Source organism: Peromyscus maniculatus, chromosome 2, assembly GCF_049852395.1.
Source record: "Peromyscus maniculatus bairdii isolate BWxNUB_F1_BW_parent chromosome 2, HU_Pman_BW_mat_3.1, whole genome shotgun sequence".
Taxonomy (NCBI): domain Eukaryota; kingdom Metazoa; phylum Chordata; class Mammalia; order Rodentia; family Cricetidae; genus Peromyscus; species Peromyscus maniculatus.
In genome coordinates, this window is record NC_134853.1 from 87,343,841 (window position 1) to 87,359,676 (window position 15,836).

The window sequence follows — 15,836 nt, forward strand, 5'->3', positions numbered from 1 at the left end:
GAAGAAGAAGAAGAAGAAGAACAACAACAACAACAACAACAACAACAACAACCTAACATGTTAGTCACTGGAGCTTTCAGCTGGCTTACACTCATTATCCAATAATTAAATTATAATGAATTGACTTATTCTGGCATATGTGATAATATTTTACTATGTAAACTGTTTGCAGAAATAAGCAACAATTTTGGCGCTTGGAAGAGACTCAACATTCTGCTGCTCCTGAATTCAGTGACTCCATTTACAGATAACAACATAAAAATTCAATTCCTTTTCCCCCATGACCCCAGATTCTTTCTAGAAGGTAGAATGTTTGAAGTATTTCAACTCAGTATTGATTTAGCAAGCTGATTTAAATTCAGGCACTAAGAAATGAATTGACCCTTTAGAAGAAAAGCATTTTTCTTGTCATGATTATTTTAGAATGTACAAGGCATATTTGTGTTCATTTCCTGTGTGGGTGTTGTCCTGATGGGGACAATTAGATCCACATTATAGGTAGGGGACAGAGAGTAAGAGGGAAAACTATGTTTTAACGTTATATAGGTAGTACAAGGGGCAGAGAGGAAACGCAAGTCTTTGATCTTAAACTCAGTATCTTCTCCAGAGTTCTGCTCCACTATTTTGGAATAAATATTGGATGATCTAGCTCAATCTGTAACCTAAGAGGGATCCTACATCCTACTTTACCTGGGATGTTAAGATTTCTGTGTGCCTGCCATTCAGACATAATAGCATGTTCTTTACTCTCAAAGTGTTATAGTTCAGATGCTATATTATACAATGTGTCTCAGACAACTATTTGGGAAGTCTAGAACCTTCTAGAACAGCTCCAGCATGCAGACCTAGTGTCAGCACAGTATAATTAGTGTTATAGTGGAGATTTTGATGAAATGGGCATGTTACACTGAGGGGGCTCCTTTGCTTTGCCTAGAAGCACTGGGGAGTAGGACAGAAGAGCTGACACTAGGTTTAAAGGATGATCTCCTAGGGATATCCACCTTGCTCTCTCCCTGCATTACTCTTAATTGCATACATAGGTCATACCTTCTCAGATGGCATCCTCCTCATTACTCCTTTGATGCTTGTCCTTACCATCAAGTGAGCATCCTAACAACCAGCCACAGCTTAGACAAAGCAACAAAACGAAAGAAAAATTACAAAAGGAGGTTGCTGCAGTTTGAATTAGGCAGGAGGTTGATCACTTGGTATTTCACTGAGACACTTAAAGTATCATATAAGACCATAGGCATATTAGGATGGGTTCTTGGAATCCCAGTACTGTAGCTGACTTCTTTGCACTGATGATTGAGCCCAGAGAAGAAAAGAGACTAACTAATAAAACACAGCAATTTACTTTCTGGGAGTAGACTGAAGTTCGTTTATTCTTTATACAAAACTGAAATCCTTGTTGGAGTTAAGTAAAGTCAGGTTGCAAGCTTAAGGTCATTTGCTGTTGGATAACATGCCCCGGACTTGCAAATTAAGTTCCTAGATCTGACATTAATAGACGAGTGACTCGGGCAGGCTATTAAAGACATACAACATTTCGTCTTCTTTACCTAGATGCTTTGGTTTGGGATTAAAACCTTTGTCACACTGTGGATGAGTGCCACTTGAGAAGAGTGAAGATTTATGAATTTTGTTGGGGGTGGGACAGGAGATCCACACATGAGATCTGCCCTCTCAGCATGTTCTAGATGTTAGTCAGATATACCAGCCTGAAACACCAACCTGTGCCCCAGATTTCTAGAATGCCTTCATTGCGCGTGATTACAATTCTTGGCCATTGCAGTTTCCACCCTCTCCCTTCTGGATCCCCGCTGCACTTTCTGCTCTCCGTTTTCAGACCTTTTACTCATGTGTAAATGGAGTCATGCAGCATTGTGCTCCTTTACTCAGCACGGTGCCTGCCTGTTTTATACTGTCCAATGGTTCTCACCCTCCCTAACCCTGTGACCCTTTAATAGACTTCCTCATGCTGTGGTGACCCCCTGACCACACATAACTGCATAACTGTAGTTTTGTTATTGATATGAATCATAATGTAAATATCTGATATGCAGGATAGCTGATGTAAGACCTCCCCCCAAAGGGGTCACAATCCACAGGATGAGAACCACTGAATAAGCTGTTGTGTATGGCAGGACTTCCTTTCATTTTTTTCCCCCTTAAGGCTGAAGAAGAGTATCCCAATGTGACTTCTGACTATAGGTTTAACAGAGTTTCTAGGTTGGATGTTCTGTGCCACAGCTGCTACTAATAGCTAAGGCCAAAGAACACGTATTTGCTTACTGACCCCCTTCTTATGTCCCCCTCCTACAGATGAACCCAGTCGGTGTTACTTCCATGATGGAGATGGGATGTGTGAAGAGTTTGAACAAAAAACTAGCATTAAAGACTGTGGAGTCTACACACCCCAGGGTTTCCTGGATCAGTGGGCATCCAATGCTTCAGTATCCCATCAAGACCAGCAGTGCCCAGGTTGGGTTGTTATTGGACAACCAGCGGCATCCCAGGTAAGCTCCCAGCCTTGTGGGCTTCTTCTGAAGGCTTCCTTAAATCTCTGCTGTGGCTCTCAAGGTGCCTGCTTCTAACACAGTGTCATGGGACGTCTCCACCTGAGCACTTGTTTAGCCAAGTGTCATACCAGCACCTCTTCCTTCCCATTGGTTAAGGATAAGGGATGCAGTGGTGAGGGGGAGGGAATACAAGCATCATGGGAACAGCAACTGTCCCCCATGCCCTTCTTATTGTGACTCAGATATGGTAAAGAACTCTGTGTTGAATATACCATTGGAATTCAATGTGAGTGAGAACAATTTGAGAAATCGTAGGCTTTTTTTTTTTCCTTTCTTTTGACAGGGACTCTCAATTTGTCTACTTACTGAATTAAGAGCGACCATATACAGATTTGCTGTATAGTCTCTCCACAATTCTGGTTTCCACTTTTCTCCCCCATATTTAAAATAGGAGTTTAGCTTGATGTTCCTCGGGGACATTGCCAGTTCTAAGAACCTCTGACTCATTCCGTAGGCCCCTAATGCACTATTTCTATGACAAGGCTCTCCCACAGGGATAGCCTAGATGAGGGATGGAGAGTTTGGGGGCTACCAGAGCTTCTGTGATCCTAGAGATGGCTGTGCCTCCCTCGAGCCTCCTTTGCAATTATCCTGCCAAGAAAACACCTGCCTTCTTCTGAGACTCCCATTGCTCAGAGACACGACACAGTACTTCCCACTGTCCAGCACAGTGGCCATTTCTGAAGCCAGCCTGCCCCTTGGCCTTGCAGATGAGCCACGATTCTCAGTCATCCCTCTCCACTTCAGCTTCTTGACTTCAAGTTCATTGGGGGGTACAATAGGCATTTAGCTGAATGAGAAATAGGACCTTGGATTGGGGTTCAATGAAAATGTTTGAATGCGGTGTAAGGTAGCACCTCTCATGTATTCATTTTCATCTTTATTTGGTCATCTCTTCATCTCTCCTACTTAGGTTCACATTATTAAATTCTTTATTTGCTCATTTGCATGTGTAAGTGGATGCCCTCAGGAGAGTGGAATGGTGTGGGTACTCAGGATCCCCTGGTGCCTCTCAGGGGCAGTGCTAGCCTGGCAGTGATTGGCTCAGCATTCCCCCTCTCACTGTGCTGCGTTGGCACTTGCTGGGCTCACCTGTGTGGTCCTACCTGCACAGAGAACTTCAAGTGACCTTTCTGTGTCTCCTCCTGCCTCCCACAGTGGACTTTCAGAGTTTTGAGAATGGACAGAGCTTCATTTATCTTTTCCCCTCCTCAAAGTGCACACACACACACACACACACACACACACACACACACACACACACACACAACTGCTTACAAGTGACGCCAAGAGATGACCAGCCATTGTTTCTCCATCACATCAAAGGTGCAGTGCAGGAATTCCAAGTTCAACTAGCATCCCATTCTTAGAGATGGTTGAAAACATCCCTCAAGTGAGGGAATTATTAGTACTCTAGGAACCTTTCATACACAGGGGCAATAGGATCAACCACACTTAAAAACCACCCAAAGATTATTGCTAGTAATGTGAGCAAAAGGGAAAAAAATTCTCAGTCTCATTTGAAATAACAAAAAAGACTTTCATGGGACAATTAATCCAATCTTGTAGGGAGAAGGCTGTCAGGAATTATGGCTGATTAGTTCTTCCTAAACAAAAATCCAATTAAAAAAATCATTATAAATACTAGCTCCTCAATCTATAAAGATGAGAGGAGGAAACAAAATCATCCTATTGAATTATTCATTGTTACCAATTTTATTTTAATGAAATCGACTAGGTTCCATTACTCTGAGCTTGGATATAATCTTTGTTACAAGGAGACTTCAGCTGTAACTAAATTTGCCATAATGAGATCAGCTCACTGGAGTATACAGGGTCAGGGTGTGCAGGTTAGATGCAGAATCAGGAAAATGGTGGCTTGTGGGGCACAGAACAACAATGTCCCAGTTTCCTCACTTGAAAACAAATGCCTCTACCCCACATATATACATGTGCCCATGCACACAGGTACAGCCCTGTGCACACAAATATACACACAGTCATAGAGACAGCATAAAGCCTGCTTCCTTTGGGGTTAGCACTATTCCTGAAGTGAAGGTATTGCTCCCTTCTGACAACAGGAAAGGAGAAACCAAACCCTCATTACCTTGTTCAGTGATTAGAGGAGCCTAGTAGTTAATTTTCACCCTGTCAGGGGCTCCAGTGAAGATGTTGATGTAGAGAGAAGAGAAGCTGGGAGGCTCTTGAAAGTTGAATTGAAGAATAAGATAGAAAGGTGTCCAGTGAGTCCCCCACCTTCCTTAGGCATCATCTTCCTCTTCCTTCTCTTTCTTCCTTTCCCTCTCCTTTTTATTTCCTCTCCTTCCTCATCTTCTTTTCTTCCATCCTCTCCTCATCCTTTCCCCTTATACCCCACTCACACATGCATATATGAATAGGCCCATGAGCACTCAGTCCTGACACTGATCAAATCAAATACAGGAGAAGAGAGGTAAAGAAGCCAGTAGTGGCTGAATTTCACCACCTACCATGCAAAACACTTATAGGCATCTAGCTTGCCTTTTTCATGGTAAATAATTTGTTGTCTACCTTGGAGCCCTGGAAGAAATGTGCTGGTCCTCAACTCAGTACGACTCCTGTATGTAAAATAACTAATCTTCAAGGAATATCTTGGAAGATGACAGTGGGAGCCTAGAGATATGAGGCCCTATCCAAAGTGGGGGAGTTTCTGGATTCTAGGGAGACAGGCAGAGTTCGAGATGACAGGTGTCAGGGGCTCAAATCTCCCTGGAGCAGAGTCATAGTCCCTTGGAACTGAGGCTGCTCCCACTCTCCGCCACACACACTGACCCTGTCCTGTGGTCTTTGGTCTTCACCAGGACGAGCTTGACCTGGGAGATTATGAAAAAGACCAGCCACTCCCTCTTCCCCTTTACAATCCATTTTGTTCCCCTCTCCACAAGCCTTTCTGTGGTATTATAAAAATGAGGAAAAACTTAGGTATTTGCTGAGACTATGTACCTATACCCATGGAAGTATAAGACCCCACCTCTAACCTCTGTACTGTGTAAAGACATAGGTGTGAGAACATTCTCCAAACCATAGCTGCCTCAGAATAATTCTGCAGGAGCTTGGACTAGTGAGAATGAGGAACACTTTTTGTGTTATGTGAGCTTAGAATACCAATCTAAACTTGAGCTGTGCTTTTGCATAACACTGCCACTTCTAATGATTTCCAGTCTCTTTCCCTCATTCTCCTTAAGCAAGTTCCCCAAATTTGGTTATAGTAAAGCTACCCATGAATGCTGAGTGTTGTATCCAAATGTTATCAGACATATCAAAGCTTCCTAGTAGTGCAAATTGGGCCGAATATCCTATAATAGGAGACATTCTTTGGATATTTGGGCTATGCACCTTCCTGACCCAGCTGGAATCAAGAAGTTCCTGTAAGTGAACAAAAATGGAAATGAAGAAAGAGAATCAAGTTATCTCTCTTCTGGGAACCTTAGAAATGGTTCAGTTTGGTTTGGTTTAAGTGCTTGCAAAGATCTTGTCTTATTCATACTTTGTTTCCATGCCTCACATTTCTCTAATACTTTACACCAAAAGCTGCCAAAACACAAAGTAGATATGCCTCCCTTATGCTCTCATCCCCAGAGCTTCTACCTAGGACTATTTCCTCCTGTCTAAACAGGCAGCCTCTCTTGGCCATGGCTTAAATAAGAGATGGAGATACTTCAATGATCTAGAATTGGCAGTGCTCACAGGGACTACAGAGCATCAGTCAACTAACCTGTCTATTGGGTTAAGCTTTGAGGGTAAACTTAGACTGACCATTTCCAGGGCAGTAATTTGAGGGCCACAGTAAAGCAAACCTTTTCTAAGGATAAATGAGAAATGAGGGGAGGACTGTGATACCAGAAGCTCCTCCTATCCTGAGGCTTTCTGGCTGGTTCAGGCTAGACTGCTGGTCTATGGAGATTCTTGCAATAGAGAGCAGCTGGGACTTCACCATATCGTCTTTTTTTGTTATTGGTTTCAATTGGATATGTAATTTACCTTTTGGAGGGTGTATCAGTCCTTTGCAACTTCACTCTGAGTTACTATCATCTGGTCCTTGACATGCTCATCTTATATTTTTGCCTCCATTAAAATACAAACCATGACATATCTTGTATTAGAACGTTCTATGTATAAATTCACTTATTTGTTTGGTTAAAGAGAGGTATACTTGTAGCCTACGTCAGTGAGTATGAAGGGGAGAACATGCACAATAATGAGGAAAAGGTTTGGAAAATGCAGTGTGTTATTTTACATTTAAACTTTTATGCATGCCAATTGGTCTTTGCCCTCCTAACTTCTGTTCCTGGAAACACTGGGCAACCAACTCCTCCAGGAAGCTCAGTGTCCACCTTTGAAAAATGGGAATAACATCTACACAGTGGAGATTAAGGATGCAAAGAAAAGAGTGAGCATGCCTTTTTGTACTTAATCGGTACTACGAATGTCAGTGACCTACCTCATTCATCTTGGGTTTCTCTATACACTTTCACCCCGAGCTGACCACAGTGACCCACACAAGAGAGACAATTGGTCAAATTTCAGCCAGTTAATCATGGTCTCAACAGCAAATATTTGCTGCACACCCAGGACTGTATTGGTACTCTGGGAATCTCTGAGAAAGCCAAGGACCTCATTCTGCTCTCAGAGAGCTTTCTGTTATACCCAAGGGGTGTATATACCTGGAAACAGTAGTCAAAGATCTCAGGGTGTAAAATCCAGGGGTAATTCTGCAAGGAAGAAAACACAGTTGTCAGCTTGCTCGGCCAGCTGGGATTACAGCCAGCATGCTGTGTGGAAAAGTCCTTTGCCCACTTTCAGAATGTCTAGGATAAATCATAGAAACAACCTTTACCAAGTTCCTCTGGGCTCTGCACCAAATTCCTTGACTCCTACTTAAGCTACTACAGAAATGGGATTAACGGTCTCCCTTTACAGATGAACACACTAAGGCTTTGGGCTCAGGTCTGGAACGGGCTAAACTAGGAGACAGGCCATTGTGTCCAGGTGCAGACTAAGCAGCTCCCACGTGCTCCCGACATGGATGTGGGAAAATGGTCAGAAGAACAGATGTTTTCTGTGTCATCTTGCCTGTCCTGTGCATTTCAAGAATATCGCTGTTCTATCTTCTTGCCGAGGTATCCAACCTCTGTCTCCATTCTTTTTTCAGTAATTTCCTTATTGACAGATCATAGTGATGGGTTTCATGAAGACATTGCCATTCATGCACATCATTTACTTTGGTTGAATTCACACTCTGAGCTTCTGCCTTTCTCCTCCTTCTAGTCCCTTCCTGTCCCCAGTTAATCCTCCTCTGCTTTTCTTGTAATGTAGTATATAATCACACACACACACACACACACACACACACACACACACACACACACACTATGGAGGATCCATTTTTGAGAGAAAACATTCAATATTTATCCTTCTAACCCTAACTTATTTGTTTTAATGTAATCACCACTAGTTCTGTCTGTTTTCCTATGAGCAACATAATGTGGCCTTCTTTATAGCTGAACGAAACACCATTGTGTGTGCACACCACTTTCAACCTCAATCGTTTTAGCCTTAGCGTTGTCCTTCCAGAGAAACTTCTAATAAGTATACAGTATAAAGGAACATAAAAGAAACAGAGAGAACGCTTCCAGCCCCTACCCCTGCATGTAAATCAGATGCTTTAGGTTTTGGAATGTGTGCTTAATTATTGCTGGAGAATGGGAGGAAAAAGAAGAAAAGTACAATTTTGCACCAATTTATCATTTGTCACAAGCCATACACAAGAACCCCTGAAATACCAATAAAAGAGAATTATAAGATGTGTACATTCCTTGATAGCCACAAGCTCTGTCAGGACAGTGGGGGATTCATCAGTGTCCTTCTCCATCCTTGTCTCCAAAGCAAAGGGCTAGATACATGCTGGGTTCTTTGGGTGCAAGGGTCAAAAATCATTCTGCATTTAGGCGAGGCATGGTAGCATTCTGATCTCAACACTTGGAGAGAGGAGGACACAGAGTGTATGAAACTAGCCTGGGTTACACACACACACACACACACACACACACACACACACACACACACACACACACAGGCACACATACATAAATGCTTGTACACATGCATGCATGTACGCAGGTGAGTGCATGTGTAAAAGAATGAAGAAAATAAAAACCATCTTCCTATATGCACTTGGGTGTTCTGGAGGAAGTCCTTGAGCAGGGAGCCCCAGAAGAATGCTGGGTGACACTCCTGTGGATGGGATTGCTGAGCTTAAACTTAAGAAAGGTCAATTGAGGGACAGGACAAAGACAGTGACAGAGACGAAACAAATGACACACAAAAAGTTAAAAAACAAAAACAAAAACAAAAAACAAAAACAAGGCTGATAAGAAAGCTCAGGAGGGATGCTCAAAGACCCTGCAGAATCTTGGAGTTCATTCTTTACCCCCAGGGCTGTGGGGAGCTTCTCTGTGGCTTTAAGCATGAGGTGAACTGGGAGATGTTAAGATGGAAAGAACAGTGATGCCTTCTCAACCTCTCCTGTATGCCAGAGCCCACGAAGCACATCACTTCCTGTGCATTTCACAGCCACCCTCCCGAACAGAAAGGGCTGCTCTCAAAGTGAACAAACTGACTCAGAGACATAAACTCCTTGCCTGTACCACTCTTCTTTGTGTTTTTTTTTTTTTTTTCTACCTCACTACAGGTGTCAACCTGAAAACATCTCCTCTGGAAAATCTTGTACTAAGCAGCATTCTCCCAGTGCTACTTAGACAATAATATTTGCAAAGAACAAGAAGAAATCTTGGCCTCGGTGCCTAATGCTGAGGAGACAGTTCCAAAGGCTGTCTGCCCCTTCCCTGCTTGTCCCTGCCTTCAACCAAAGCATTCAACTTTTCTCATTAGTAAAATGGGGCCGCCTTTGCCAATGGTGGGGAAGGAGAGGGAAAGGGAACACGCTGAAATGCTGGAGCAGATAGATTCCAAGTAGTTTCCCCAAAGGCCCAAGGGATCTGCTTTCTCCTGGTGGTTTCTGAATAATTGTTCAAGAGCACATGTGCAAGTCATCTAAGGAGACAGAACAGAAAGTACCGTGGTTTGTTACAGCCTGTCCCACTCATGCGGGGCACCCAAGTTCCCTCCAAAAAGAGTACAAAACAGAGTCCCCAAGTTGTCACCCCTCAAACCCATCAAACCTTGGGCTGGGAGAGATGTTAAATCTTTTAAAGCTTGCATGGGTGCTTCTGGTTTTATTCCTGGCCCTTTCTGTCTACCCTTCACTCATCTGCCTCTTCTAGAGAAGGTGATACTTCAGCATTGTGATTGGACTTGGAATTCCATCTGAAAATATTTTAGTGACGAAAGTTTGGAAGAAGTACAGATAATTGACACGTGAAATTAGAGTAAGCCTAGGGTCCATCGCTTACTGGTTATGTGACATCCGTCAAGTCAGGTCTCTGATCATCATGTAATTTCTGTTTCTCAAGGCAGGAGTGAGAGCCATATGACATATGATCTCCCTTCGGATGACAGACTCTTTCAGAAATGCTCTTGTCGTCTGTAACTTTTCTGCAGCCGAGGGACAGTCATGATTTGAAATAATACACAGGGTTACTTGAAAATTATTTTTACTAATACGTGTGTATGGATACTTGCCTGATTCTGTGTCTGTGCATTGGGATACCCTGGAACTGGAAGTATAGACAACTGTTAGCTGTCGCATAGCTACTGGGACCCTAATCCAGCTCCTCTGGAGGAGCAGCCAATGTTCTTAACTACTGAGCCATCTCTCCAGCCCTAGGATACAGTTTTTTAAAACTTGGTATTCCAGTACAGACATTTTAAGTAGCAACTTAGAGAGCCCTCAATTCTTACCTCACTTAAGACTTGACTTTCATTAAATAAATTCCTGCACCTCCCGGTCCTCCCATTGCTTATGGAATGATTTTGGTATTCCAATGGAAGGCCAGTAGTGCTGTGTCGTGACCCCAACCTCTCCAAAATACCATTTTTAGCAATGGGATGGCACGGAGATAGACAATGTAGCCATTACCCTCAAGGGAGAAGGACACTGCCATGGGACCCTCTTCTGAGGCAAAGCACATGGTGAACATGGGGACAAAGTGCCCTGATACACTGAGCTAACCTCCAAAGGAGACCCTTTGAGGACAAAGGGTGAGTTTGCTTGACAGTTATCTATGAAATCATTTTTCTTTGTAGTTGGGCATTTGGGAGTAAATAACAAGGCTATATTATGGCTTCATTGTCACATAAAGAAAGCCTAGGCTTTGCAGCCAGAAAGAGCTGATGTGACATCTGACAAATGACCTCACTTATATAAGCTTCAGTTTTCCTCATCTGCAAACAGGGCAGGGTGTCCCCTCGGTATTATGATCGTGAGAGGGCAATGAGCTCACATACCAAGTACACAGTACGTGTTCGCCTCTTACTGGGCACTAGATTAACTTCAGATCTCAGTCCCGCTACAGCGTTTGATACCAGAGTAAACTGAGTCTGAAGGGGGAACACAATAGTGACAGGTAGGGAAGGAACGGAGAGCAAGGCAGCACTTTTAGGCAGGCGCTAAGCATGCACTGCATTCTCACGGACAGTGCCATGTGTAGCCCTGAGGGCGTGTTTGAGGTGTGAGCCTCCATCACTCAGATGCCAGCCCACTTGACTTGCAGCCCAAGAACAAGCAGGGCTTTGTGGCTTGAGTCCTCTGAGTGCTCTGTGGATATCAGACCCTTCCTTTGCCAACCTCCTCATGGCCCATCTAAGAATATTCCTAGGGCTTTGTTTATGGTCTCCATCCAAGCCTGACCCGCTCCGATCCAGTTGCCTTATTCTCCATCCGCTTCCTTTTAAACTTCAGCTTCAGGACCAGACACTCCCTCTATCCGTGCCTTTCACTCAGACTTCCTCATGATCCTTTTCTGTCCCTTTCTATAAGAGCTTAACATTCTCTCTTTCCACCCCACCTTCCCTCTCTCCTTTCTCTCTCTCTTTGCTTTCTTTTCTCCATCCCTCCCCCCTCTTTCTTTTTTTGGACTATTGTTTTGTTTTAAGTGGGGTCACCGGCATGTAGCCAACATGGCCTTTGCCGTATAATTTAGTTTCATGTTCTGTACTCAAGAAACACGTAAAAAATGTAAACAGCATTCACTCTCTGGGGCTGTAATGCGCGTAGGAAGCAAGCGTCGTCAGTCAAGCTTTGCTGAGCCTGCTCCTTCAGTGGTGTTGAATTCTGTCCCCCCTAACCACACGCTCATTTCTCTAGTCTGAAAGTAAACTTTCTCAAGCCAGGCCTGGGGGGTGGGGGGTGGGGTGGCTTGTGAAAGGAGCTGGATCTTGGCTGGGCACAGGATTCTGTTTTTGTTTGTGTGCATGCTCCTTTGTTTGTGTTTGGCTTTTTTTTTTCAAGGCCCCCAAGCTCCACTCTCTAGCTCCCCCCAGGTTCCGCTTTTGAAAAGTCAGTCTTGATGTGTAATCTCTAGAATCAGACCAGAAAAGGCTTTCTACCTCCACCTTCACCACCTGATAGCTTCCTTAAAACTTAAAATTCCTCAACTAGTCATAAGCACAAGAAAGTCCTACCTACATACATTTGAACATATTCAATTTCCAGGGAGAAATGGGCTCCATGGGTCCCATGAAATGTACTGTTCCTGAGAAGCATGCATCTTTGCTGTATAGCCTCTGGTCCCCTTCTGTGCCATTCTTCAAGCTAGGCCTATGTATAGTTGGTGGAAGGGGACATTTAATTAATATCTGTGATTTTTCTCTTCATGAGAAATAGTTTTCCCCCACCCCTAGCCTTAGAGAGGTATGGACTTGAACAAGGTCTGATCTGCTGTTAAATACTGTTCTATAGAAGTTCTATAGAGTATGAATGCTGCCTGGGCGATGCCCCAGCCTGCAGTGTGGCACTTGACAGCAAGAGATGTGGAAATCAAGCAGCAGCTGAATGCAAACCAAGGAAGAACATTACTTGACAAGTATCAAGAAGCTAAAGCCAGGATTATGCTTGAGAGAAAACCAATTGTGTCATCATTCAGCTGTCCACTGAAACTTCCTACTTGGATAGAAATGCCGTACACTGACCCTGTCTTACACAGCAATCTCCAGCCACATACGACACCAAGTCATAAATGTGGCTCATGTAACCAAGAAGGCACATTTTTCATTTATTTAAATTTAAGTGGCTTCTTAGATGTTGCGGGCTGCTCTATGGACAAAGCAGGTCTAGGGTGGTGTGTCACATCCCATTCCTCATGTACAGAAAGATCTCCAGGCACTTGTTTAGCTTTTCTGAACCTCTGTCTCCTCAGATGTGAAATGGGATAACTGAGATTATGAAAAGTCTGTCAATAGCATACACAAGGCACTTGACATGTCTCATAAATCCATTCATCAAATTAAATCATTAGAAATCCACAGTGGAATAGTGTACTCATTTCCCAGATAGGGATGGGCAGCTTCTCAAAGAGTTTTACACTTTGTGGCAGGAGAACCATTCTCACTTTCTAGCTCTCAAATCCCCTCTTGTGTTCTATCACATACCACCTTTCCCAAGATGTTTTTAAAACACCTCTCTCTTTCCCAAAATGAGGTATGATGGACTGACCATTTTGTGATTGAAAAACTGCATTTTGTCTGCATCTGTTCTCATGGAAAGATTTTTGCCCTTAGACTATGTTCTCCTCCATTCACAAGAAATGACAGGTCTACATCATCACTTGTTTCTACAGCTCTGTATATTATTCCCCACAGTCTGTGAAATCCAGAAGCCGTGTAGTAGAAAAGCCTGGTGCAGTTGGTATGAGCTTTTCTATGTAGCTTAAGGGGCAGGATTTAGGCAGAATGAATGACCTGGGATCCATGAACACAGCTGGAGGGGTTTCTTTCCTGTCCAGAGATGTCATCACTCCTTCCAACACCCTTTAAGACCTATTAGCCATAATTGAGAATCTAGGACTCTCTCAATGATTATTGGATTTTTATGCCAAATGAAAAGTAAGCAGCTAAGGATTTTGGCTCTACCTGTTGTCTTTAATTATTTCCAGTGCCTAGCAAAGGGTCTCCATACTTAGAGAACTCTCCATACTTTGGAGAAAATGTTTCTGTATTTAATGCATGACACTAGTGTAAACTACATGTGCTAAGGGCATCTCCTTTGTGACTGGATTGAATCAACAAGTTGTGTAAGGAAATGGTAAGTTGAATGGTTGGGTCATAATTCCCTGTGAATTCATGGGTAGCCAGAGTATGCTGGGCCTTCTTAGTCACCTGATGTATCTATCACTTGGCAAATGATTGATGATGATGATGATCTGAAGATAAGGAAGAAGAGGGAGAGTTTTATGCTCCTTTATGCCTACGGAATTGGATCCTACCTCAAATCCTAGTTTTCCTTGGTGCTGTTTGCATCATTTATTGCTGTATGTCCTAGCATCTGACATATCATAAGGTCATAATAAATGTTAAAGAATAAATAGTCCCTTTGTCAATAGCTTTACCCAGACAGCGGGAAATGGCTTTTTGAATGCTGAGACTTGGGGAAAAGGCTCTTCTCAGCTCCTTTGCCTCCTGATACTGCAGAGATCAGGTGTCAAGAGAGTCCCCATGATTGACTTTCTAACGAGATTGATGGAAGTGTGGATCCCTTTTTGACTGGTCTCCCAATAAGAGGCTAAACACTGGAGGGTGTGAAGGGGTAAGAGACAGAAAGAAAGATGGAGAGAAGAAGAGGAAAGAGGAAAAAAGGAAATTCAGAGGGAAAAGGGACTATGAGATATAAAGGTAAATGGAAGAAGGAAAGGAATGACCTCATCACAATAATAAACAACAGGTAGTAATGGCAACATAATTGTAATAATAATTAATGAGCATAGAAGAATGTGAAGGGCTTTTGGGGTAACAATTCTGTATCTGGAACTTTATACTGTGTGTTCACATTCAAACCTGCCAAACACCCTATGAAGCAGCTTGTATAATTTTCCCTAGTTTACAGAAGAATTACATTAAGAATCCTTCAGCTGGCCCAAAGGTAAGTCAGGGCTGTCTAGAGTTGTTGCCCTAAAAAGTAGAGGAAGAAGAAATGAGGCGGAAAGGACAAACTTTCTAATGTGCATGGTGTGCCTACACTTGTGTGTGCTCCGGGACTCTGAATTCCTATGCCAGTTCTTCAGAACAGAAAGTCATCCCATTTTGCAGTGGGAAAATACAGACAGCAACAGGTTTGAAAGCATTCAATCAGTGAATGGCAAAAGCTAATCTTCCAAAATGCATGAGTCTGACTTCAAAACATGTATGGCTTCCTCTACCCCATGTAAAGAGTCAAGAAAGAGTCAGGTGTAGTGGTGTGAAGGGGCAGATATGGAGGATCCCAAAGCATAATGTCAATATGCCACTGCTGTACACAGATGGGAGTTGACCCGGCAAAGGCTGCCAATGGTGAAGGCATCATTCTGCTAGATCACCATCTCTCAGAGACCTTTTCCAATTAGCTGGTAGACATGGAAGTCAGAAGTGGCCACTGGGCTCCTGGGGAACCCCAAAGCCTCCCTAGCTTGCTGATCATGACTACTATCTCTATTTCTGAAATCTGCCATGACAGGACAGAGAGTCGTATTATCTATTTTTCTCCTAAATACTGAGGTCCTTGTTCGAACCAAGGTCACAGAGGCTCTGTCAACAATTTCAGCTAGTCTGTCCTCTGCCCCTTGCATATGTTACTGAAGTATATCCTTGGAATCTCTTCCCAGAAAAAATGAAGCCTCAGACATCTCAGGAAAGTACCTTGCCTCCTTTTAAAGAGCAAATAGAAAAGAGTCAAGCATACAGCACCTACAGCAGGGCATCGGAGAACCCATATACTGAAGTCGGAAGCAGGGTCTCCGGAGCAAATATACAGAGCCTAGTTACATGGGCATGTGGCAAGAGTTCTCTACAAGCGTTGTGACCTGTGCTTCATGCCAAATACAATTTGTATCACACAGATCTTAGTTAGCAAGGCTGGGGAAGGCAGAGAGGGACGAAAACAAAAACAACCTGGCGACTCCCAGTTTTATGAACTTGAGAAAATCGTGTTCTTTTATGACACATGTTTTTAAGTGAAAAATCATTCTTCTGACCTTTCTGAATAGGCTGATGTGGTCAAGACTGCCATTAACCACTGCTCAGCTATTCCTAATCAAGGGTTTAGGTGACCAGGAATGGAGCTTGGAT

General features: G+C 43.2%; 1 protein-coding gene across 1 annotated transcript in view; it reads left to right on the forward strand.

The window, feature by feature from the left end:
* Pappa (pappalysin 1) overlaps nt 1-15,836 on the forward strand; it is a 243,344-nt gene that overhangs the window by 143,988 nt on the left and 83,520 nt on the right. Inside the window, exon 10 of the mRNA XM_006979576.4 lies at nt 2,326-2,519. Coding sequence (XP_006979638.2) covers nt 2,326-2,519 — 194 coding nt within the window. The remainder of the gene's footprint in view (nt 1-2,325; nt 2,520-15,836) is intronic.